At 38.1% G+C, this 27,027-nt stretch overlaps 1 protein-coding gene across 2 annotated transcripts in view; it reads right to left on the reverse strand.

Moving 5' to 3' along the window:
- dpp10 (dipeptidyl-peptidase 10 (non-functional)) overlaps positions 1-27,027 on the reverse strand; it is a 1,734,026-nt gene that overhangs the window by 702,520 nt on the left and 1,004,479 nt on the right. For both annotated transcript variants that reach the window (XM_087989191.1, XM_087989192.1), the window contains exon 3: positions 24,951-25,046. In XM_087989191.1, coding sequence (XP_087845317.1) covers positions 24,951-25,046 — 96 coding nt within the window. The remainder of the gene's footprint in view (positions 1-24,950; positions 25,047-27,027) is intronic.

Raw genomic sequence — 27,027 nt, forward strand, 5'->3', positions numbered from 1 at the left:
AAGCTAAGTCTGGCATTACTCTGGTAGGGATTGGGCATTGAAGGATGCTCTGAGGCATCACGTGGTTGAGCTGTGGGCTGGCAAGGAAGTGGTGATATGATGAGCATCACAAAATCAATTTGGACATTTCCATTGTGAGACTGTTTGTCAGCCCAATGTGAAAAGGTAATGGATCAGTCATTATGAGAGGTGGTAATTTATTTGCCTAAGGGAGGTCATCCTACCCCTTCTGAAACATAATGCATGCAGTATCGGGTTAGCATGGATGAGTTGGACTGAAGGGTCTGCTTCCATGCTTTACAACCATTTGAACTCATGAATCAAGCTCTTCTCATCACATTTGACTTCTGCAGGTTTCCAAAACACAGTATCCTTTAAAGCTTTAGGTGAAATGAAACCACATAATCTCCTTAAAATGTTTAAAATGCTCAAATTCCTCCTAAGGGCCTAATGAAAACAAAATACAGCAGATGAAGATCTGAAATAAGAAAAGAAAATGCTTGCGAATCTCAAAACAACTGGCAGCATCTATACAAAACAAAACAGTTAACATTTCAGGTTGAATATGACAGTTTTTCAACACTCTCAGACTTGCCTTGAGCAAAACGATTACACATTATCTAACATTCCAGAAATAAGTGTTATTTCTGGGCGGCACGATGGCACAATGGTTAGCACTGCTGCCTCACAGTGCCAGAGACCAGAGTTCAATTCCCGCCTCAGGCGACTGACTGTGTGGAGTTTGCACATTCTCCCCATGTCTGCGTGGGTTTCCTCCGGGTGCTCCGGTTTCCTCCCACAGTCCAAAAATGTGCAGGTTAGGTGAATTGGCCATGCTAAAATTGCCCGTAGTGTTAGGTGCAGGGGTAAATGTAGGGGAATGGGTCTGGGTGGGTGCGCTTCGGCAGGTCGGTGTGGACTTGTTGGGCCGAAGGGCCTGTTTCCACACTGTCAGTAATCTAAAGTGGGTTGCAGGTGAGTTTGGGTCTCATTTGAGATTATAAAAACATTTTATCTTCCTACCTATCTACTTTTCCTTTGATGTCCAAATTTCCCACATCATTGTGGCATATGTAGGTAATGTGGGCACTCTATCTTGCTACAAGTGAATGGTTATCCAGTCTGGAGGAATAGAACTGCTACCAAGGGCTTGAATACATCCCATGTGAATCCAATAACAGAGTTAAAGTTTTGCATTACTCACATGGTTCTAACAGGGAAACAGCAATATTCTCATGGATTGTACAATTGCCTGATAAATTTAACCAGCTAATCCTAGACCTAATCTTATTAACCCTAGACACATATGAGGATTTCTATCCTTCTCTTTTTAATTACTTTCACCCTAATCCTTGAATTGTATTCCAGTTGAAGAAATTAGGTAGTTCATATTGGCAACTGAATGTTCAAGGATGAAAGTCTACAAATAGTGGGGTAATTTTACACAGCAATTGATGCACACCCACTGAACCCAATAATTGTTTCATTTTCCAATCATTGAAAAGGAAACAAAGATAGAAATTGCTGGAAAAGCAACTGGGGAGAAATCAGAGTTAACATCTCGGGTCCAGTGACCCTTTCTCAGAACTTACAGTTGCTTGGAAAAGTTGTTTTTTAAGCAGAAGGAAGTGTTGGAGAAAGTGTAAGGACTAAACAATAGGTGCAGATAGAGCCCAAAAGAGAGAAAAGAGCAGCTGAACAGACAAAGGAGTGGATAACAATGAGCCAGGGAGATGAATAGAGACTAATGGGGACAATTGGTGGTTGACAAAGTTTTGGAGATGCTGGTGTTGGACTGGGGTGTACGGAGTTAAAAATCACAACACCACGTTATAGTCCAATGGTTTAACTCGAAGCACTAGCTTTTGGAGCACTGCTCCTTCATCAGGTGGAACCACACACCTGATGAAGGAGCAGCACTCCAAAAGCTCGTGCTTCCAATTAAACCTGTTGGAGTATAACCTGGTGTTGTGATTTTTGACTTGGTTAACAATGAGTAGTGTATAATAGCATACCATGTGATAACAAAGCCTAGTGTGTGGGGGTTGGGGTAAGGACATGGGAGAAAGTGCCTCAAGTCCTGAAACTGTTGACTCAATAATGAGTACAGAAGTCTGTAGAGTTCCTGACAAAGGTTGAAAATGAATGGAATAAGATAATAACTTAGTTTGTTTAGGCAATACAACATTTTCATCTCATCCTGATACAAAGTCTCAATTGTTATTTCCCTTTCTTTGAGTCCTTCATGCAATAGTTATACATAGATCATTTCTCCAAACATTCTCTTGTAGAAGAGGAATGACCTTTGAAAGACCAAAAAGGTAGCATCAACAGGGATAAGAATGAATAATGGTCTCATGGAATGCCTTCATGAATTTCTATAAAAGCATCCTGATAAAATTTGCAACCTATGATGAAAACAGTAAAAAAATCCTATGACCAACAGCCCTGTTTTACTTCATGTATCAAATATTCAATGTACCAATATACTATACTTCAATTATAAGCACAGATGAACACCAGTAGATTCAATGCTTTTTAACTTATTTATTAATCAACCTGTTCAGAGAATTTATTATGCACTCTTGGAACAGTTGGGACATGGACTGGACCTCATGGTCAGAGAAAGGGATACTACCCCAAGCTCTCTTCTACTGCCTGGGAATACCAATTGCAGTCTCCCATCCAAGTGCTAACCAGGCCAGAGTCTGCTCAACTTCTGAGATCAGATAAGATCAAACGCTTTCAAACTAGCATAGCCGTATCAAAAATGCAATTCACATGAGCAATGAAAGATTTTCTATAAGTAGAATTCAAATATAATTTTATGTTACTTATTTATTTATATTCTGAATACTTTTACATCCAACAATAGCTGATACTGATTATGTTGGGTTTGCTTTCTGAGTTCACAGCCCTCTGGGAGGCAGCCATACACTTTGAAAACTAAGGTCATACCGCTTTTGTTTCACTATCCATTTAAATTAAATCAATGAAATTTCTGAGGAGAATGCCTATGATTTTGTGCTCAGAGACTGGAGGAAGAGACATCCTACTGATAATGCAAACCCAGAAATTTAGCACTTTTACCTAAATAAGATCGTAGTTCAAAGGCACTGACTCATTAATTTCTTGTTAATTTAGGAGAAGTTATGGAAATTACATTTGCGAACATGAGAAAACATAATAGGCTGTGTAGTATAGTTTATTTCTGTTGGTTTGCCGGATACGCAATCTGTGATATTGTTGATGAGAAAGAAATGCGTTCAAATAGCTGACAAAATTCTTTGCGATGATGGCTCAACCTATCATCCAGTCAGTTATTCCATAAATCAAAGATTTTAATGTCAGCAGCAATGGGCGTCTTTTCACCCCTACCTATAATGACCCAAAATGTCAGCATTTTCATAAGATAATGAATACAAGTGACTGGCATACAATGTGGTTAATGAAATATGAATTAGCAGCTCCTGAGGATGTAGCGCTCAGAAATAGTAAAATAAGCATAATATTTAAAAAATAAACACCAGCTATTGAGGTGAATGAAAGATTTCAGACAATGGAACAGATTGTACATTATAGATTTAGGCTGAAAACTGATGGTAACAGATTGACCTAATATACACCAATTAAGCCTTCCTTTGCCAGTGAACAGTAGCTCATGGAATCATACAAGTGTTATATGCATAAGGCGGCCATTTGTCCCATCATTCATGCACCTGCTTACTGAATGAGCATCATTACCTTCCACATTTCCAGGGAGTGCATTCCTAACTACTCACTGAGTGAAAATATTTTTCCTCACTTTAGCCTTACTTCTTTTGATGATCATTTTAAATTTATATCCCTTTGTTCTTGTTCCTTTTAATGATCAAGAACAGTTTTTCTCTTTATCTTGCTGATCATTTTGAAAACCTTAACCAAATCTCCTCTTAGCTTTCTCTCCAAGGGCAACAGTCCCAACCTCTTCAATCTATCCCCACAACTGAAATTCTTCATTCCTGGAAACATTCTTATATACGTCTTCACATTATTTTCCTAAGTGTTCACATCTTCCCTACAATGTGGCACCCAGCACTCCAGCTGAGACCTAAGAATTGTCATGTACAAGTTCAACATCACCTCCTTGCTCTTGTATCCTGTACCTCTATTAATAAAGCAGAGGGCACTGAGCTTTACTTACTACTTTATCTACTTGGCCAGCCCATCTCCAATCATATACACCCAGATCCCTTTGCACTTGCACCCCTTTAGAATTATATGCCCTATTTTACATTGTCTTTCACTTTTCTTCCAAACTAAAATACATCACCTCACACTTCTCTGTAATGAAACACATTTGCCGCCAGGCTTCACTCCACCAACTTGCCTATATCCTTCTGGAGTTCTACCTTCTCCTCACAGTTTAGAATTATTGCAATGGTTTTCCATCAGTAGCTGAAATTTAAGAAGTTGCCCAATATATAATACAGAAAAGGATCATGTTACTTCACCCAAATTAGATTGATATTCCAGTTGACCACATTTTTGCATTGATCAAGAGAGCTCAATTTTTCCTTCAACACAAATTGGAGTAGTGTACTTCAAAATATGCATCTGCAGCATATCAGTGCCAAAGCATTACTTTTGCAAAATTTTGAAATAGTTTAACAGTGATATTTCTTTCAATTCAAAGGGTTAAAGGTAGCTATAGCAATGAGGAAAATATATGTGATGTTTTGACTGACTTATTAGCAAGGTTGAAAGCTCTACTTACAATGTCAGCATCAAATGGTGTCTACAGACTAAATGTCAACAATAAGTTTAAAGCTATTCTCCTCAAAACAAAGTAGGCAGAAGAGAAACGAGAAATTTTCCAAGTTATGATGAGTTGGCAAGAGGAGATGAGAAGAAATTGCTCCTACTGTCAGCAATGGGGTCAGTAACAAGACAAATTTAAGTTAATTGACAAAATACCAAGAGTGAAAGTGAGGAGTAAATTACTAACACAGTGTTTGTTTGTGGCATAAATTGTACTTCTTAAAGAGTGAGAAAAGCAGATGTCTGAGCAAGCTTCAAATGTAGATTAGATACATACCTGGAAAGGTATAAACAAAGGATTGTGGGGGAAAGAGCGGGTGTGAACCGATTGGATTTCAAAGAGCTGGTGGAGGTACTTCAGATGCTGTGCTTCTTTACTGCACAATTCAATGGTACATTCGATTTGTTCTGTGTCCTGCTGATTTCCCTTTTGTAGTGATTGGAACCAGGTTACCCTCATTGATGAGGTCGTGATTGGAATTGTTAACAAGGGCCAATTAAGAAAGCCCAACCTGACATGGTCAGCACTCACTTTAACTCTGCAAATAAATGCACCTCTCACTAAGGCTCATGGACTATGACTCTCACCGTTGCGCGCACACACACACACACACACACACACACACACACACACACACACACACACACACACACACACACACACACACACACACACACACACACACACGCACACACGCACACCTCATCCATCCAAACTACAAACCCTTCCTGTCCTCTGCATTTTCCTTCTCAATCAATGGGGATCACTTACCACCTCTCCAGTTCCTGCATCATGACTGACTACTCTTCTATCCACTGGCATCATACTCAATTCCTTCCTTTTTCAGATGGGACATTGATGCAGCACAGCATCATATAACAACATGTCCATCCCATTTGATTGTTCAGCACTCCACACATCGACAAGTTGCTTACCTTGCACTCTGCATTAAAAAGCATTGTAAGCCAAATGGACAGCAGCCTGCAACTGAGCACTAAGGAATGAGACTGGCAACTTCTAAGTAAGTGCAAAGTAAGTGAGCAGCAAGAATGCAAATGAAGATGTATAAGAGCATTTTGTGCAAATGCATAAGAAGGATGTGTGTCCCTGCATGCATAGTGTCTTGAAAGAAGCATACAAATCTTTGATTTGCCTGACTTCTAAAGCAAACCGTTAGATGTCTGAAGTCTTTTTGTGGTGCACCAAGAGCAGGCATAATGATATGGTAAGACTGGTGATTTGCTGATGCTGACTTGTGTACAAGAAGGGTCAAGTAGCATGATGATTATTGACAATGCTGAGACATTGTGTTGAAGCCTTACTTGGGTGATGGCCAGGACAAGGATTTGGTGAGGTGCAGCCACCAGGTTCTCACTCTGCCTTACGTGGTGGGAATTTGTGCCTTCTCGGGAAAGGAGAACAGATTGGAAATGGTGCATAACTAAGGGTTTTTTAAAAATATGGTGCAAATATAATGAAATAAGGTAGATGCCCAAAAGCCAGGTTCTGAAGTTGCTGTTTAAAGCACAAGGAGAAAAATAATTGCAGACATTTTTCTTGAAGTTAGGCCTCTGATATTTTCATTCTTACCATGTTTTCACATCTTTCTCATTATAACTCATGCAACACCAAGGAAGAAAAAAACTTAGTCCACTGCCTTCTGCATGTAGGATTTCAGCCCTTGTCCATTTTCTGAGTCTATGTTCCACTCAAATAGAGAAAACAACAGGATCAAAGTTAGATCCTTGAGAATCCATAAGCAATTTTGTGGGTTCAGAAAAAGAGGTACCATGAGAGATAGTCTGATTAAGATTGATTTGAGAAGAGTGGAAATAGAAGGGCAGTCCTACAGAGATGGAGATAGGGTGAGAAACAAAAATGGATCCTGGTGTTATCAATGCTGACAAAACCTGTAGAAAGGTTGAGACTGAGAAGGAAACTTCCGGAGAATGCTACTTGAAATGTTGAATAGGGTGGTGAAAGGACTAGAAAACTTGATTGGAGTGACCTGTTCTAATCTATATACTTTCCTTTTGTGATATCTGAAGACAAGAAGTGTAAATTTAGTTGTCAGTTTCCCATGGGCAGATTCAATCAGATGGACTCCCTATCTTCATTCTTCCACATTTTATTTACCATTGACTTCAATTCAGGGTTCAATGTTGATGTCAAGGTTTGCTTTTGCCTGCTTTGATAGCACTTTATAAATATTTCTATTGTAGTTATATCTTATTCATGAGCATATTAGCTGGCCCAGCATTTATTGCCTGTCCCTAGCTGCCCTTCAGAAGACTGTGATAAGTGGTTTCTTGGTGCTGTAGGTAGATCCACAATGTAATAGTAATAGTAAAGGTTCTGGTTGGAGATTACAATAAAATGCCAGAAATTCAGGTGACACTATTTCAAGTTTCAGTTTCAGTAAAATGTATTTAAAACTTCGCTTTGGGTGTGTTGAATATTTTCTAAATAAAAGTATTGCAGTTTTCAAGTTACTGAGTGAGTTTATACAAAAGTACAAGACCTATCCGATTGCTATTGTGTTGCTAAGCATTTAAAATGGTACATAACCAAACCTCAAACAATTACTGCAAGAAAACTATTCAGAAATGCATTGCCCATTATGAAAGCACAGCTTCCTGAGGTGTGAAATAATAGTTCCTTGAAGCACAATGAAGAAATGATCTTCTAAAGCAACTCCATTCAAAGCTGTTAAGCACATTAAGTAGAAATTTTGTTCTTTTTTATTGACGATAAAAAATCAACGTTATTATTCCAAAGAAAATACAACAATGGTTTCCACACGATTTCTTTACAGGAGTCATATTTTAGTTTTTTTATTAGCTAGCTGACAAATAATTGAACATTATTACTTTTTATGTCAAGGCTGAAGTTTTTGAATGAGCAGGATAAATAGTTATCTGAACACACGATATTTGATAAAATGTATTTTCCATTTAGCGACAAATGTAGAGACTGGCAGAGGTCAGACCATTCTCCAGGACTCTGGTTATGGCTACTTTTTTCTAAAAATGTCTAATTTCCAAACTCAAGAGCATGTTCCTATCTATACATGCTGTGAACTTGATTGGTATATTTAGATTACCCATGGAGAAACTAAAAGTTTGCTGTGACATGCTAATTCAGAAATCTTTCCAATATCTAACAAAGTGAGGTGAATATCCTCTTATAATGAGAAAATCGTGGTTCCATTAAATCTTAAATAAGATGGCTTTGCAAGGGTTTACTGGGCAGTTGCAACTTGGTTTTATATCCCATCGCAACAGTGGAAGCAATGTGCTCATTCCTGGGTCATGCTAATTTTGTTGACCTCTGAGCAGGTGGCAAATAATAATACAATTCCATGAGCAAGTGCAGATGCAACTAAAGGTTAGGATTATTCCTGGCCATTTATATAATGGCCTAAAGTGCAAAGTGGTATATCAGTATGGATGTCAGCTGGAGGCAGAATTGCATTTAGCTGTGATTACCTTATCCATAGGTTTTCAGAGCTTGATTTTCAGCTTCAGTAGAATTTGAGTGGTGAGCTGTGTGCTCACCTAACTACTTATCACCAATCATGGTGAATGTTCCCATATCATTTTGGCCAATTTTGGCAAGTTGAGATGGGAGGGGGGGGCGTGGTACGATTGGAGACATAGATACAAATCGTTACTTTGATGTTTGGCATCTGCTGCAGAGAAACCGAGCACAATGTCTCATTGGAAACTGGAAATGAGATGGAAAATATTTGGAATAAAGATGGGGAGGTGGAATTTAATTCAGTTAGGCATAGCACAAAAACAAGTTGGCTGAGTCCACTCAATCACTGGACATACAACAATAATCAATCTCCCAACAAAGGAAAACCTCCTGTAATTATGTTGGAGGTGGGATGACGTCCATGTAGAAACTCACCCACTCACAGAGGAATCTTTAGTTTGGCTCATTAATGAACCAATAAATATTAATAACACCTAAATTGCTGGAAGCTCAAAATTTAAATGGGAGTCACAAATGTCTTTCCCATATTTAATAAAGGACATCCATCAAACACTTTCAAATTTCTCAGCAGTGTCCCTGGAAATATCTTTCATTATCAGGCATTCAGTTTTACCTGCTTGGGCCTCAATTGTACAGGTTTCTATTGGATTGGGGGCACCATCATTGTCCCCATTTCTAGAAATAGATACATCCTATAGAAGTGTTCTAATCTCCACCCACACTTTTTCCAACCCCAGACCCCAGGCTTACATGCCTCTGTCCACTCTGTCGCTTAGATTGGTCAGGTTGGTCAGAGATCCAGCAGTGTCCACTACTCCCGAATCGCACTTTTTGGGAGACACAACTGCTGAACAATCAGATTGCCTGGCAGCTCCTTGATGATAAGGCCATTGCAGTCAGGGGTAAAAGTAGGCCAGTCAGCCCCATTGAATGGCAGAGAAGGCCCCAATGAGATCTTGGCTGCTCTAATAATCCTCAATTTGGTTTCCCTGCCTTATCCCCATAATTCTTGATCTCATTATTAATTAAAAATCTGTCTCTCAATCTTGAATATACCTAATGACCCCATCATGGCAGCTCTCTGCAGTAAAGAATTCCACAGCATCAATACCTTCAGAGAAGAATTTCCTTCTCCTCTCAATCTTGAATGCACACCCTGAAATTATGTCCTTGGGTCCAGTCTGCCACAAGGGAAAACAGCCTCTCCACATCTACCCTGTCAAATCCCCTAAGAATATTGTGCATTTCCACATCTCCTCAAATTTGTCTGAAGTCAAAATAGTACAAAATCAATTTACCACTTTCATAAGAAAACCCTTCACAGCCTGAATCAACCTTACCTGGTTGGATGTAGCTCCAACAACACTCAAGAAACTTGACACCATCCAAGACAAAGCAGCTCGCTTGATTGGCACAATCATCCATAGCCATCCATTATCTCCACCACCGATGGTCAGTAGCAGTAGTGTGTACAATCTATAAGATGTACTGCAGTAATTCACCAAAGATCCTCAGACAGCACTCTCCAAACCCATGACCACTTCTATCTAGAAGGACAAGGGCATCAGGTACATGGAAACATCACCACCTTCAAGATCCTCTCCAAGTCACTCACCATCCTGATTTTGACATACATTGCTGCTCCTTCACTGTTGCTGGGTCAAAATGCTGGAATTTCCTCCCTAAGGGTATTGTGGGTCTACCTACAGTAATGGACTACAGCAGTTCAAGAAGGCAGCTCATCTTCTCAAGGGCAAGTAGAGACAGCCAATCATGCTGACCAGTCAGAGACACCCACGTCTCAACAAATAAAAATCTAGTGAACTATTTCTGGACTGGCTTTAATGCCAAAGTATCTGTATTTAGGTTAGGGGAACAAAACTTTTCACAATATTCCAGTTGTGATCTGACTATGCCTTGTGTGGTTTTGGTAAGACCTCCCTATTTTTTATATTACATTCTCTTCGAAATAAAGGTCAAAATTCAATTTACCTTCCCTATTACCTGCTGACTCACAAAGCTAGCTTTTTTGTGATGCACACAAGGACCCCCAAAGCCCTTGGTCCTGCATCTTCCTGCAATTGTTTTCAATTTAAATAATATTTAGCAACTCTGTTTGTCCAGCCAAAGTACACAACTTCACAAAACCTTCCTCCTTAATACTCTACTACCAAGTTTTCTTCCACTCAGTTAGCCTGCCTGTATATCTCTTTTTATCCCAACCTGCCATCTTTTGTTAGTTAGCCAATCTTCAGAATTTCGGAGGAACGTCTCATCTTCCGCCTTGGGACACTCCAACCACACAGGATCAATGTGGATCTCACCAGTTTCCTCACTTCCCCTCCCCCCACCTTACACCAGATCCAACTTTCCACTCAGCACCACCCTCATGAATTGTCCACCTTCCTTTCCACCTATCCACTCCACCCTCCTCTCCAACCTATCACCATTACCTCCACCTTCATTTACCTATTGCACCTTCATTTACCTATTGCATGCTTAGCTACCTTCCCCCCCCTACAGGGCGCACCGCCCTCCCATTTATCTCTCTACCCCCTTGGCTCATAAGCCTCATCCCTGATAAAGGGCTTTTGCCTGAAATCTGTTTTATTTTTTACCTGCTGCTCGGATGCTGCCTTGCCTGCTGTGCTTTTCCAGCACCACACTCTCAAATCTTCTATCCATGCTAACACACTATCTCCAAGATCACAAGCTCTTATCTTATCAAGTAATCTTATGTACTTATTAAACATCTTTCAGAGTGAGGGGCACAAATCCTGCCTCCAACAAATTAATGTTCCATGAAGCTTTAAATGACCACAGGGCAGCCGACATTGGTCAGGTCCCCTGCTAATACTTCAACTAATTAGGCTGGGACACCCCAAAAATCTTGCACATATCAAGCATTATCATGGTAGCAATAATGAGTTGAATTGTTCGATGTGAGGTTATTGTTTGAATACAGTCCTCTTTTTGCATATTTGGCAGATATGCTTAATAACTACTAAGTTTCCTGATGATTGACAGGAGTTAATGGAATGAGCTCTGAGGTTAAAGTTACACTCCCCATCAGAAATCCTGTGAAAACCCAAAAGGGAAATTCCTGACCATTCAGACTAGCTTCACAAGAAAAAAAAAGATTACTTAGGTAAATAATTAGTCACCATGGAATCTACCATAGCCTTCCAGTATCAAGGGTGAGGAAATTACAAATAATTTATAGTAAAACAATACTATATGGAATAGGGTAAAATAAAAAAAAAAGCATGTGCTGGAAATCTGAAACAAAAGAAAATTGCTGATGAAATTCGGCAGGACTGGCAGCATTTGTAGACAGAAAGCAGAGTCAACATTTTGGGTCCAGTGACCCTTCTTCAGGACTTTGTAAAGAATCTTTTCTACCACTATCAATATCAAACTAACTGATCTATAGTTCATTGTTTTCTCTCTGCCTGTCTTCTTAAATATAGTGGGATTATAATAGCTACCTTGCAATCCACTCGAACTGTCTCAGTGTCTATAGAATATTGGACGATAATCATGAGCACATCTATTTCTTGGTCAATTCCTTAAATACTCTGAAATGAAGCTTATCTGGCCCTAGGGATTTATCTGACTTCAACCGTCTTAGTTTTCCTAATACCTTTTTCCCTATTATTATTAATTTAGTTAATTTCAGTTCTTGCTTCCCATTAGATACTCTGTTCCTCCATATTATTGGGATGTTATTTTTGTTATTTTTGTTCCTCTGTAAATACATAAGTAATCCTAAAGTTTCATTGTACCATTTTGTATCCAATGTATCTGATTTAATTACCTACTTCTCCCCTATCGGAACCCTTGCATCCGATTCCAGTCCCATCTTAATGTATTCCATTGTCAAAACAACTTACCACTCAGTGGGTATCTGCTCACAGACTGGCATCTCTTACATCTGGGCTATCTTTAAAAGGCTACTGTGTACCAACATGTGCACTGGGATTCCAAAGCAGTTGGAACCCTTGTTAGATTTGCCCAATTTAAAATCTTACAATTGCAACTTGTATCCAATTTCCATCATGAAACAAAATACATTTTGTTGAAGACAAGAGCCTGTTTTCATTAAGCCGCACTCAAAGTATTCCCTCACTACTGTGAAGCAAGTAAGCCCTTAACTCCATTCAAGGAAAGAGGATGATGTAAACAAATTACCTGACCCACAAGCTGGTAGTGCTCACGCTACAGCACATAAAACACAAACATACTCTGGAATTGAAAGAGGTCTCAAAGAATAGAGCACCAACTGTTTCACCATGTGTCATACAGTTGGAAAGAGCAAAAAGCTGACAGCAGGAAAGGTTAGGTACTTTGATTTTGACAGGACCATTGCTGCTGTTTCCATGTTGTCAGAACCCACCAAATGGTTTAACATGATTGATGAAAGGAATCCTTGGGAATTTTGTCATTAGGACTTTGAAGATACAAGTGAGAGACGGTTCATTGATATTCACTTTGCCAACAGAAATTGCATCAGGGACACCAAATGGAATATGCTTGTGAGCATAATTCAAGGACTGAGACATTTGAGTGGGAAGTGAAAGATCCTACATAGTGGAGGCTGAGTTGCAAACTGAGAGGCTGAAAGATTGCATGTAGTCCAATGTTTGTATGAGAAGGACTGAAAGTGTTGGTAACTACATGAGCTGTATCATTATTGCACTAATGATTTAAAATGACTTTTTTTTTTGCAGATTTAGATTTTTAGATTTTAGATTTTGTCACATTTACCTTTGTATTTAAAAGGTATTTTTGAATTATTTTAGTTGGATTGTTAGAGTAAAATAATTTTTTTAAAAAACCTTGCACTATGGCTTTCTTTCTGTTCTCATTATGGGGATTGCTTTTTTTTTTCAAAAGACTCTACTGGAATTGCAGACATCAGTCAAAAGAACATAATATTTAATACTGACACTTCATTATAACCCTTGGGAAAATTAACAATTCATCTGAAATTTTAAAAATGACAGTAAATTTTGGGATTGTTATTTACCTTAATGGAGGGTATCAAGGTAGTGGACTATTGCTCTAAATAAGCCAGACATGCAATATCACAATTCATTGTCTCTACCTCATCCAACTAAGCTGGAATGGAATTTATTGCTGAGCAAAGCATAGCAATGAATTCACAGTAACATATGTGTGGGTGTGTGATCTGTGGTCAGCAAAGACAATTCTGTGTTCTTGGCTATAATAACACCAGATAATATATTAAATAAGCACATAAGTCTAATTAATTTAGTGAGGAACACTGCAAGGTGAAAACAATACAGGTGACTGAAAAGATCACATACATTGATGAAGGGACTGCTTCCTCTGCCATGCACAAATACATCAGCTGAAATAATTAAGAATAACATTGTACACAAAATTAAGGATAAATATCTCATTAATCATTCAACTAATGATTAATTAATCATGTAACTATCAAATGGTCAACTCATTTACAAAAGTTAGATGACCATACGAGTGTAAATGTGCAATGTGCGCTATATTTTCTCTCATTCTTAAATCAGTATGAAATATCGGGTCATGCATATAATTTGTCATAGTAAAATTGTTGAAGTATTGTTGTGAGCAGAATACCAACCACTCTCAATGTTATGTTGGGGTGGTGACCTCCATGTCCTGTTTTACAAGTAAACTGAACTCACATATTCAAGTGACTGTCCAAGATGATGCCCTTCAGTTTGATGGCATTAGCTCCGTCAGCAATTACTTTGTTTGCATTTCATATGTAATTTGTATAATAGCAATAAAAACAATGTTTCCAATGATTTTAATTATCTGAAAGATTAAATGCTATTTTTAACAAAACAGTGGACAAACTGGGATCGGTATATCAAGCCAGCAATATCATAGTTCAATACACCATTTTTAAAAAAGTGTTGTTAATTAGTTTAAGAAAACCTGACAATCTAATTTGGAAAATTAACCACATGAAAATTATTTTGATTCAAAGCAAAATACTGTGATGCTGACAATGTAAAATGAAAATTGAAATGATGTAAATACATCTGCCATCATCTTTGAAGAAAGAAACATTTTCGAATCATGTTCTTTTCTCAGAAGTGGAAACAGCTGTCAATAATTTTATGCAAAACAAAAAGTAAGTTCTATGACTGGATAAAGTGATTAAATGATTAAAAGACAAACAGTGCAAGGCAAAAAAGGATTGTTATAGGATAAGTCATTAAAAAAAAGGACCTAAAGAAAATTATTCCAATAGTGACTACAAGTCAACTAAAGGAATGATTTCATAAGGTATCATTTTAGTCATTTACTGTAATTAAAATAGTACAATACTCCAACAACTTAGATTTTATTCAAAATAATGTGCTTACATGTATTGTGTTGCTCTTTTAAAGCTGGAAGTATTCCATCCTAAGACTCTAAAGTGTTTTTTGTTCCCAATTGTTATTACATTGTGTTGTTGAATTAGAAATATTTTACAAATGTCAAATGAAAGGCTGAATTGTGTTAACAAGTATGGCTGCTTTTCAATTAACTTTGATTTCGCCGATCCAATAAATTTTAAATAACATTTCATTTCTCTTAATGAATTGTATTCAATTTTAACAATCTTCTTTTTACATTTTATCACAAAGAAGCTATTATCTTTAATTGAAATTTTAAATGGAAATTTATAGAGTATGCTTTCACATGCAGATTTCATTTCGCAAAATTGTGTCCATTGCAAACCTGTGCCCATAAAAGCAATGCAGGGAACAAACAATTCCTGCCGATAAGAAATTATCACCCTTTTTATATCTAAATGAGCAATGATTAATGATAATTGAATTACTTAACAATAAAATAAACAAACTTACAATGCACCATAATATATGGAGTTGGATTTTACCAGGCAATGTTCTGTGTCCTTGACTGCCCCTCAGGTTCAGGAAATTTCTCCTGAGTGAGTTATAATCAAAAGAGGCCAACAGTTCTTGACAAACCAATAAACCCACTGGGAAACCAATAGTCACTGTCAACAAGATAATTGACCAACTTGGGCACATATTCTCATCACAAGTTGTTGGATGATGAAAACTGTAATAATGATGTACACACTAAATTCATTATGACCAATGCTGGCAAATCCTAGGCTCAAATGTTTACTTAGTTTATGGTGTACATATTGATTTGATTGATTCTTGACAGGCCAAAGAAGAAACTATTTTTATTATTCAGATAATGTACTACAAGGTTTAAATTGTCACATTTGTAATTAAAGCATTATGGTGAGTGAGTTTAATAGTGTTCGCTATGGCCACGGGACAAACTTTCACAAATGATCTTCCACTTTTCTCCTCATTAAGCATGTAACCAAGATATTGGGCGTGGTTCTTAGAGAATCTTGTAGTGAGCAAAGCAGAAATTCTCACTTGCTAGGATCTTCCAGCTTATACACTTCTTGTATTATATTTAAAGCACAGCTGCACACACCATCTCAGGTGCTGCAAGCCAGGAATTACATCTCAACTGTGGTACTCAACTGTTGAAATATCTCAAATGAAAGGCAAGTCAGAGATCTGGAGGTGTTTCTGGATAGATTGGTGGAGAAGAGGGCGTTACTTTATTCAGCTGACCATTAAAAGCCACACTAACAGACCCAGCCATCTTGGACAGAAATTGCAGCGTTGGTCAGTGTTAAATCCCAAGTGAAGAGGGTCACCCAGCAGTGCTGAAAATTGGACAATGATCTTTTGCACACTTCAAAGATAACTTTGAAAAAATCGGAAACTTATCTCACAAACTAAGACCACTAAACACTAACAGTGGCACTGCACATGCTTTTCATCAAGACTCATTGACTGTGTCTCTCACTATTGCATGCATAATGTTCAATCAAACGGTCTCACCCCCCTCATCTTCCCAAACTACTAACCTTTCCTGGTCTTTGTTCTTCCTACGCACTGTGAACACTCCACCATCCCTCCTTTTCATGTATGACCACGAATTGCTCATTAATCTATTTTTATTTTACTCAATTCATTTCTTTTTCGCAATGTAGAAAGAATTGCCATTCACCCTGCCATCAGACTGATGTTTCAATGACACCATGACTGACATACAATAACCCCAAAACTGCTTGTACTTGACTTGTTGGAGTGACTGTGGCCAGCCCCTTGGAGGGAAATAGGACAAACCCTTGATTGACTGTGGCAACATCCTCTAACTGCCGGCACAGATATTTAAACCAACTAATGACACTTTCCCACATCACATACATTATGTTTACCACATAAGCTGTTGACAAATCTTTCAGCCCTGACTTTGATGTAGCACAGACCAATAAAGTGATATGTCTACCGTCTATCTGACTGATAGATAGATTGTTCAGTGCACTGCACCATCACAAGCTGGCGCACATCTTTATCTTCGTGTTAAAAATAAATTAAACAGTAGAGGCTGGTAGCTTGGAGCCGAGCACTCAAGATCTTATGCGCTAAGAGAGGAATATTGTCCAGACAGACTGGCAGCCTCCAACTAAGTCCTAAGCACCACTGCACTCACCCATGAATGAATTTAAAAAAAAATCAAAGACTGCCAAGGAAGCAAGCAAATATCATAACATGTCAGTGCAAAGGCATTGTGCATAGATGATTCAGATCTGTGGATCCTTGCAAACAAAATTGCCTGGAAGATATATCCTTCCCTGAGCTCCAAAATGTTTTGAAATATGGTTAAGTTGACCTGAGAGTAGACACGCTGATAAGATGAGGCTGCTAATTTACTGAGGGCGAGTTGTGCGAATAAAGAGTCAAAGAGGACATTGGACAGGGAGTTTAGTAGGATGTTGTGCAGAAGGAACAGCTGCATGGTGGTCAGGACAGCCATTTGGCAGCAGCTGTGAGGTACACACTGTTTGTCTGATTGTTTTGGTGCTATTTATTTTCTCACTGAGGGGAGGAGAATCAGAAGTGGGAGGTGAGATAATGACGGGTTGTGAATCAGTGCAATTCTTTACTTCAGCTTGATGTAGAGAGTGAATTATAGAGTATATTCAAGGCTGGGATACAGGGGATCAAGGTTTCTGGGGAAAAGGAGAAAGTGAAGACTGCAGATGCTCAATAGTCAGAGTTGAGATGTGTGGTGCTGTAAAAGCGCAGCAGGTCAGGCAGTATCCGAGGAGCAGGAGAGTTGACATTTCAGGCATAAGCCCTTCACCAGGAATATGGGGGAAAGGCAGGAAATTGGAGTTGAGTATTAACATATCAGACATGACCTCATTGAATGATGGAGTGGACTCGATGGGCTGAATTACCAACATCTCATCCAATACCTTCTAGTCAGTGGGGTGAGATGGAAACACATGAAAATAAGGAGTTTCAGGATAAAATTCTGAAATTACAAGTAAAAGGTTTGAGGAGAAATTGTGTGATTTTTGATTATTGATTTCTTTTTTCATTCTTGCCATTGCTCTCAGCAAGGAGGTGGACATTCTGTAGTGTAACATCTTTTGAACTGATCAATTGTAAAATTTAAAGCTTTTAAATGTCAGCGAGGTAAATTTTCATCTTATTGCCCTATAAGACTAACATTCTGGATGTGCCATTCATTTTAGAAGTCACCCAATTTTAGTTTTCATTAAAATAGGCACATTTACAATGTCAGTTTATCACTCAGGTGACAAGTTGAAAATCAACTTAATTATTTCCTCCAGATGAAATTCCAAAATAAATACTGCAAAAGATCTGGTTCATTTTATTTTTTAGTAAGAAAAGATGATTAGGCTGATTCAACATGGAAAATGGTCAAAACTCTAACCCAGTACATGTGAAGCACATGCAAATTTCAAGCAAATTGACCTTGAACAACATTAGTTTTCACAAGGTTTTCTTGTTTGAGGAAAGAAATGCTTTAATACCTCAATGACATTCATAGATCTCCACATCTATCAATGATGATTGATAAGGAAGTGGATGAGCTCTACAAGTACATGTCTTAGTCTGATTGATTAATTCAACTGAAAGGTCACTTACCTGCAACTAATCGGAGGTTGTGAAAAAGTGAAAGTAAAGCTGGTTCAAATACCATGGTTTGTGCAAAGAGTTTAACTGATACAGGTGGCTGTATTTTGAAAGGAGTTTATTGACTGTGTTATCATAACTGCACCCCAGGAAGGAGGGATGTTTACTCAGCTAAGCTGCTTGTCAGAATGTAGTTACTAATACAAATGATAGTCAATGATTAAACTGCACTGGCAGCTATTAACTCAGCTGTTTAAAGAACTGTTCTCAGAAAAACTGCAGATTTTGATCATTGACGCAATTAATACTGATCACTTATTAATGTTAAATTGAACTCTGTGTGTAACTTTGGTGATTCATGTTAAATAACTTTATCGGTCACTTGCTTTTAAATCTTGTACATAACTGACTAAAATATTATATAAATAAAAACATCATGTACTTAACGTTTGTAAAGTTATGACATTACAAACAATAAACACTCTGTGGTTAATGATCAGTTTTTTAAAGTCCATTCTTGATGCTTCAACAAGAAGGAATAAACTGTAAATAGTAGCACTGTCTTAAGCATCAGGTGGCAGCAATGGCGTGAAGATATTGCCACTGCACTTGTAACCCAGACACCCAAGTTTGAATCCCTCCATTGCAAATCCAAAAGTAACAATCAACTGACAACTGTGCAACCATGTAGAGTCATAGAGATGCACAGCATGAAAACAGACTCCTCGGTCCAACCCGTCCACACCGACCAGACATCCCAACCCAACCTAGTCCCACCTGCCAGCACCTGGCCTTTATCCCTCCAAACCCTTCCTATTCATATACCCATCCAAATGCCTGTTAAATGTTGCAATTGTACCAGCCTCCACCACATCCTCTGGCAGCTCATTCCATATACGTATTACCCTCTGCGTGAAAAAGTTGCTCCTTTGGTCTCTTTTATATCTTTCCCCTCTCACCCTAAACATGTTGTAAAGTCACACGTGGTTCACTTAATAACTTTGGGGGTTTTTGAGAGGCAGTGGTGGTGTCCCTACCTCTGAGCCAGGAAGCCCAGGTTCAAGTCAAATAACATCAACAAAAAGGTTGATTAGAAGATATCTAGCATTGTAGTAATGTGACTGGGTTCATAATCGAGACACCCAGGATAATGGTTCAAATTCCATCATGGCAGCTGGTTCAATTTAAATTTAATTAACAAATTTGGAATATAAAGTTAGTCTCAGTTATGATGATTGTGACAACTGTCTGTGACTATCACATAAAATAACTGTTTCACAAATACCCTTGGGGGTGTGAGGTACAGAAATGTGCTATCCTTGTAGTCTTCCTGTTACTCCAAACTCATAGTAATGTGATTCATTTTTAACTGGCATTCAAAATAGCTGACCAAAGCATGCAGTTCAAGGTAATTAGGGATGGGTAATGAATGCTGGTTTTGCTAGCAAAAGCAAAAAGCTTCTACAGATATGTAAAAAGAGAATTATTAAAGTAAGTGTGGGTCCCTCAGCTGACACAAACTGGAGAACTGGTAATAGGGACAGTGAAATGGCAGATATTTTAAATCAATATTGGTCTTCACTGTAGAGGATAACAGATAAGCCATATACTAATGGGAGGAAATAAATTTTATTAGTATTTATCACAAAGAACAGAGTATTTGACAAAAAAACCCAAAAAAACTGCAGATGCTGGAAATCAAAAACAAAAACAGAAATTGCTGGAAAAAACTCAACAGGTCTGGCAGCATCTGTGGAGGGAAAGCAGAGTTAACATTTTGTTTTCAGTGACCCTTTTTCAGAAATGGTGTTTGACAAAATTATTTGACAAAATAATGGAATTAAAAGCAGACTAATCACCAGGACCTGATGACCTGCGTCCAAGGGCTTTAATGGAAGTGGCTTCAGAGAGAGTGGAGGCATTGGTCAAAATATTCCAGAATTTTGGAAGGTTTCCAGAGGATTGGAAAACTGAATGTGATGCCCATGAAGTCTCATGATATCCAGTCAAGCATGGAAAAGGGAATCTCCTGCAGTTGAATCAGTACTGTTCCATGTTGAACATCAATTGGAGGAAGCACTGAGAGTGGCAAGGTCACTCTGGGTGGAGAACTTCAATGTCCATCATCAAGAGTGCCTCAAGTAGCACCAGAACTGAATGAGTTGGTTGTGTGCTAAAGGACAAAATAATGGAATTAAAAGCAGACTAATCACCAGGACCTGATGACCTGCGTCCAAGGGCTTTAATGGAAGTGGCTTCAGAGAGAGTGGAGGCATTGGTCAAAATATTCCAGAATTTTGGAAGGTTTCCAGAGGATTGGAAAACTGAATGTGATGCCCATGAAGTCTCATGATATCCAGTCAAGCATGGAAAAGGGAATCTCCTGCAGTTGAATCAGTACTGTTCCATGTTGAACATCAATTGGAGGAAGCACTGAGAGTGGCAAGGTCACTCTGGGTGGAGAACTTCAATGTCCATCATCAAGAGTGCCTCAAGTAGCACCAGAACTGAATGAGTTGGTTGTGTGCTAAAGGACATAGCTGCTAGACTGGGTCTACATCAAATGGTGAGGAAACCAACAAGATAAAAAAAAAAATTGATCTCATCCTTCCTAATCTGCTGGCTGCTGATGCATCTATCCTTGACAGTACTGGTAAGAGTGACTACCACACAGAAATTGTACAAAGTCTTGTGTTCACATTGAGAATATCCTACAATGTATTGTGTAGTACTAACAATCTGTTATGTTGGATATACTTTGAACAACACAATACTTAGTCCACAACAACTTATGAGTGCTATCAGTTACAGGAGAATTGTACTCCCACACAATTTACCATATCTGTCATTCTATAATTAACAGCAAGCTAAGTGATCAACCCTAATTCAATAAAGAGTGCAGGATGGCATGCCAGAGGCAGCACAAGTTATATCTAAGATGAGGTATCAATTTGGTAAAAACCTTAAAATGGAACCACTTGCTTGCCAAACTGCATAAACATTAAGTGACAGAGCGAAATAATTCTATTATGGATGGATCAGATTTAAGCTATTTCCAGTCATAAATGGTGATGGAAAATTAAACAATTCATTATTATTGATGGCTCCACAAATATCCCTATCCTTAATAATCGGGAAGAGAAGTGAGGACTGCAGATGCTGGAGATCAGAGTTGAAAAGTATGGTGCTGGAAAAGCACAGCCATTCAGGCAGTATCCAAGGAGCAGAACTTATGCTTGAAACGTCAACTCTTCTGTTCCTCGGATGCTGCCTGACCTTTCAACTCAACAACTGGGGAGCTAAGCACCTCAGCGTAAAAGGTAAGGCTGAAATACTTATAACACTTTGCAACTAGAAGTGTCCTGCGGAGGATCCATTTTGGTCTCTTCCAGAAGTCCCCCAGCATCACTGATGTTAATCTTCAACCAATTCAATTTACTCCATGTACTATCAAATAATGGTTGAAGGTGTTGGATACTGCAAAATACCTGACAACATTCTTACAACAGTCCTGAAGACGTGTGCTCCAGAACATACTGCACCCCTGACCAAACTATTATAATACAGCATTAATACTGGGATCATTGTAGTTACAAAAGATACTTTACTCTTCACCATATCAAAAGGACTGTCATTTGGCCTTTGTTACCTTGCCATAAATCTTCCAATTCCCCCACATAATGCTGAATTTGAAAAAAATCTCAGGATAATTTCAGGCTTTAAACTATTACGTTCACCAGTAATTGGCGAAGGTTTCTTAATACAAAGATCAATGTCTTGATATAAACTTTAAGCAGCTTACAGGTATTTATGGAACTGTTATTGAAAAGCAAACAGAAAGAAAAGCTATTGTTTTGGCATTAGTGCAGTAGACCAGCTCATGAACAAAGTCATATTGTCTCGAGCTGAAGTTAATGCAGTTATAAGACAAACGAGAAGTAGGTCTCATCGCAATGTTGTCATGCTCACAGAAATCTTTTTATCCATTGAAGCGTGATGATGAGCCGAAAATGGGCTCACAATATTCAATGAGCTTACTGTAAAGGCTGGTTTTGCAAGCATTAAACTGAGATGTTTTGGATGAGAAGCAATCAATAGGCTATTACAGATGGTTTGCATTAAATTGTCACTTATCTCAGATTAAAAATTTGGAGAAGCTTACAAAAATAAAACAGTCAAGTGCACTTGATCAGATGGGATTGCCAGCTGGAAGGACAGCTATCAATGTACACTGGAGAAAATACAATTACAACACATGTATCTGATGATAAACTGTACTGGTATTAAGTGGGACCTTTACCGCCATATCAAAGAGAATTTTCAGGTCTGCCTATCATTCTTTACTTACAAAAGCCAAACACCACACTGTGAGTCTTTCAAACTTCTTTGTAATTTCTCAGCACATCATGTGTGTATGAAATGGAGCTTTTTCTAATACCAGACTTACATTACTTTCTTGAAACTTCAGACATTTTAAAGCTCTTCACAGCCAATGAAATACTTCCTGATTGTAGTCACTTTGGTTATGGAGGGAAGCATAGCTGTCACATTGCAAACGGCAAGGTTTTAGAAACGGCAATGATTAGGTGGCTGTTTTGACGATGTTTATTGAGCAATAAATGTCACTTTGAGTCTCCGTGGGGAATCTCAAAAAAAAACAAAGAACTGTGAATACTAGAGATCTAACACAAACAAAAACAAAAATTTCTGGAGAAACTCAGCAGGTCTGGCAGCATGGCTGGAGAGAAAACATAGTTAATGTTTTGAGTCCAGAGACCCTTCTTCAGATCTTCCAATGGGAAATCTCATGTTGTTCCATGAAATATACTGTAGCATCTTATAGGCTCATTTGAGAGGTATATAGGGTGTCATTTAACATCTTAACTGAAATATAGAACTGCTGACAATGGAGCATTTGCTAAAGGTGTTGGTATAATAATGTGCTGAAATCTCTGAAATAGAATTTAAACTCTCAATTTATGATTTAGAAACAAGAATACAAACATTAAAATAAAGGTAATAATTGCCAATGGGTATATGATCATCAAGCTTGATTATAAATTCTTTCCCTGTTTTGCAACAAGATGAAGGGCTCCAGCCCAAAATGTCGATTTTCCTGCTCCTCAGATGCTGTTTGACCTGCTGTGCTTTTCCAGCAACACTCTTAACTTTGATCTCCAACATCTGCAGACCTCTCTGTCTCCTGCATGTAAAAAATATTCTAACATTCTTCTTCCAAACATGTTGTGAACAATAGAGTCCATATGTAAAAATACATTGACGTAGTACTTTTGAATAGCTGTACATACAAAGTTAAATATTAGCAGACAAATTTATTCTGATCAAAACCAAACCTTATGTATTCATTTTCATAGCCTGTTCTTAAATACAGCTTATGAATGATAATGGGTACGTGCTTTTGAGAAGATTTGGAGCTCAGGTTGAGGTTCGGGTTGTAAGTTTGCTCACTGAGCTCGAAGGTTTGTTATCAGACATTTTGTCACCATACAAGGTAACATCATCAGTGAGCCACTGGTGAAGCGCTGGTGTTATTTCCCACTTTCAAATCATGTGTCTTGGCTTCTTAAGGTGGGTGACATCATTTCCGGTTCTTTTTCAGAGGATGGTAGAAGGGGTCCAAATCGATGTGTTTATTGATGGAGTTCTAATTAGAATGCCAGGCCTCTAGAAATTCCTGTGCACAGACCAAATACTTAATGACAGAAGCAATCATCCCAACACCTACAAATGAAGCGGCATCAAGACATTATTGCAATGAGCCACAACACACTGTAGCACCCAGGAACTACGAACAGCCGAAGGAAAATACCTATACAGCGTATTCAGGAAGAACGAGTACCCAATAAACACAGTCTGCCTATTTCCCAATAACAAAACTAAACAAACAGAGACAACGCGGCCAGAAACTCTAACCATATGACCTTACATCAAAGATATTTCTGAAATGACATCCAGACTACTCAGGTCCCTTGGCATCATAGTAGCCCACAAACCTGCCAACACACTTAAACAGCGGCTAATGAACCTGAAGGACCTGGTACAAGCAACTAGCAAAATTAATGTCATTTACAAAATACAATTGCAAGAACTGTAACAAACATTACATCTGACAAACAGGCAGACAAATAGCCACCAGGATACATGAATACCAACTAAGCACCAAACGACATGACCTACTATATCTACTATCCTTACATACTGATGAGGAAGGACACAACTTTGATTGGGACAACACATTCATCATAAGACAAACCAAACAGAGACACGCACAGGAATTCCTAGAGGCCTGGTATTTTACCTGGAACTTCATCAATAAACCCACTGATTTGGACCCCATCTACCATCCCGTGAGAAAAAAAGAACTCTAACTGGTATCACCCACTTTAAGAAACCAAGACACATAAATGGAAAGCAGGACACAACACCAGCGCTTTACCATAGGGTCACTGATGATTTTACCTAGTATGGTGACAAAATGTCTGAAAACAAACCTTCCACCTCAGTGAGCAAACTTACAACCTGATAATGGATATTTCATAAATTTGAACAACTGAAAAAACAGTTTTGTGAATTGCTTTAAAATGGACATTTTATGAGTAATTACTTTTAGTACATACCTTTGATCCACTTCACTTCTGGGTCATGTATAGTGAACTCTATTCTGAACAAGTCATCCAAGGATAGTCGAGCATCTGCTGTTTTTGAAGTATCATCTGAAGTAAAACAAATATCATGGTGATAAGTTACATTTCTATAATATATAACATATAGAACTGACCAAGTAAACAGTATGTAATTTTTATTTTTTTTCCCCGTAACTTCAGGTATTCATTTGGGATAATATTTTCTATCATCTACAATATTTATGCAAAATGAAAATGGAGTTTCACCTAATTGTCTAAACATGTATTACATTTATATCTGCGTTTTTAACAAAAATTATTCCAAAGGATATAAATGGTGGCCTGGGGCTTTTTTTGATCAAATCCTTTTCTTGCTTCCAATGATTAACATTTATTGTAAGGATGCTAGAAGAACTAGCATTCTTCAGTCATTCACAGGTTAGTGTAAGTATTTTAAATAATGGGGCACACATACAAAGCAATCCTCATGATTTCCTCATGTTGTATAAGACTTTATTTACTATTATTATGCACCAGTCCAAATCTCCTTCAAACACAAACAATGAGTGAGCCTAGACCCTGACTTTTATCTTTTCAAAGATAAGTATAAGGTGCTTTGTTCCAAGTGTAATTTGATTAGTTACACTACTTGGCTTTACACAAAACACAATTTATTCTTACCTTATTCTTACCTTATACAGAAAAAAGAAAGAAGAATTTGTATAACTTCAACTCTGTTGTGAAAACTTAACAGAATAATAGATTATCTAACTATTAAACAACAACTCTTCCAATATAGTAGCAACTTATAAACACATTCTTGGCAAAGACAAATTCAGTAAAATGGATTGTCTCACACGCAATATTTTTTCAGTCCAGGAGAAAAGAACACCAAGAGAAATTTCTGGTGGAGAGAGAAGTATGGCAGCTTCCACAACCAAGTTCAAAACCCCAACAATTGCTGGAGGCTAAACTAAAACTCTAGTTTTGAGGGAGCCTAAATCCACCCATTCATGAAGCATCTATTGTTCCAACTTAAAAAAAAAGCAGGGCCTCACATGCAGTTTACTTTTTTGGCCTGGAAGAGACAGCTCTGAACAGATGAATCAAAATCTCTTTTCAAAGAAGAAACACAGAAAATAGACCTCTTAAAACCATTATATTATCATACAATTCAGAATGCATTTCCTATATGCCGGTGAGATAAAATAATTTGGATGGCACTTTATTTTATTTCTTATATCCCTATTTGGTCAAAAATGTGATCCCAAGCAGCCTGTGGCTTATTATTTCAAACGTCACTCTTCTTTTTGTGTTCCACACTCTTCTACCTGAGACCAATATATGTTTAAGAAACAGTCCCTGACATTTGATTTGTAGTAAGAACATATAACATAATATTCTATCAGGAGTTATCATTTTCCAATTTCTGTATAGAGATGGGATGCTGGAGATGTTTGAGGCAGAAAGGTTATCTGGGTGGAGAAGAAAGGTTTGTGGAGCGTCCTGGTGTGAACTGTTCAATCACATCGGTTTAGGAAAGGGAAAACTGGCCAATATTTTTCATGCTCACAATTGTTTTCAGTTTAATATCAAATTTACTGCAGTACTTTTTCCATTATATTTATCACAGTTTCCATGGCTTCAGTCATTTGGTCTCTCTTTTTGTTTTGTATTACCTTAAAGAGATGATGGCCCAAGTGTGTAGGCGAGGGAAGTGTAGTAAGGCTTTTGACAAAGTCCTGCATGGAAGATTGATCAAGAAGATAAAACCAGGGCAATTTGTCAAATTAGAGTCACACAGATGTACAGCACAGAAACAGACCCTTCCAGTCAACTTGCCCATGCCAACCAGATATCCAAAATTAATCTAGTCCCATTTGCCAGAAATTGGCCCATATCCCCCTAAATTCTTCCAATTCAAATATCTATTGGGATGCCTTTTAAATGTTGTAATTGTACTAGCCTCCACAAACTCTGGCAGTTTGTTTCATACACACATAAAAAGGTTGCCCTTTCGGCCCTTTTTAAATCTTTACCCTCTCACCTTAAATCTATGCCCATTAGTTTT

The sequence above is a fragment of the Chiloscyllium plagiosum genome, unplaced genomic scaffold (assembly GCF_037043375.1).
Source record: "Chiloscyllium plagiosum isolate Xiang-an unplaced genomic scaffold, Cpla_swu_hap1 HiC_scaffold_7, whole genome shotgun sequence".
Lineage (NCBI taxonomy): Eukaryota > Metazoa > Chordata > Chondrichthyes > Orectolobiformes > Hemiscylliidae > Chiloscyllium > Chiloscyllium plagiosum.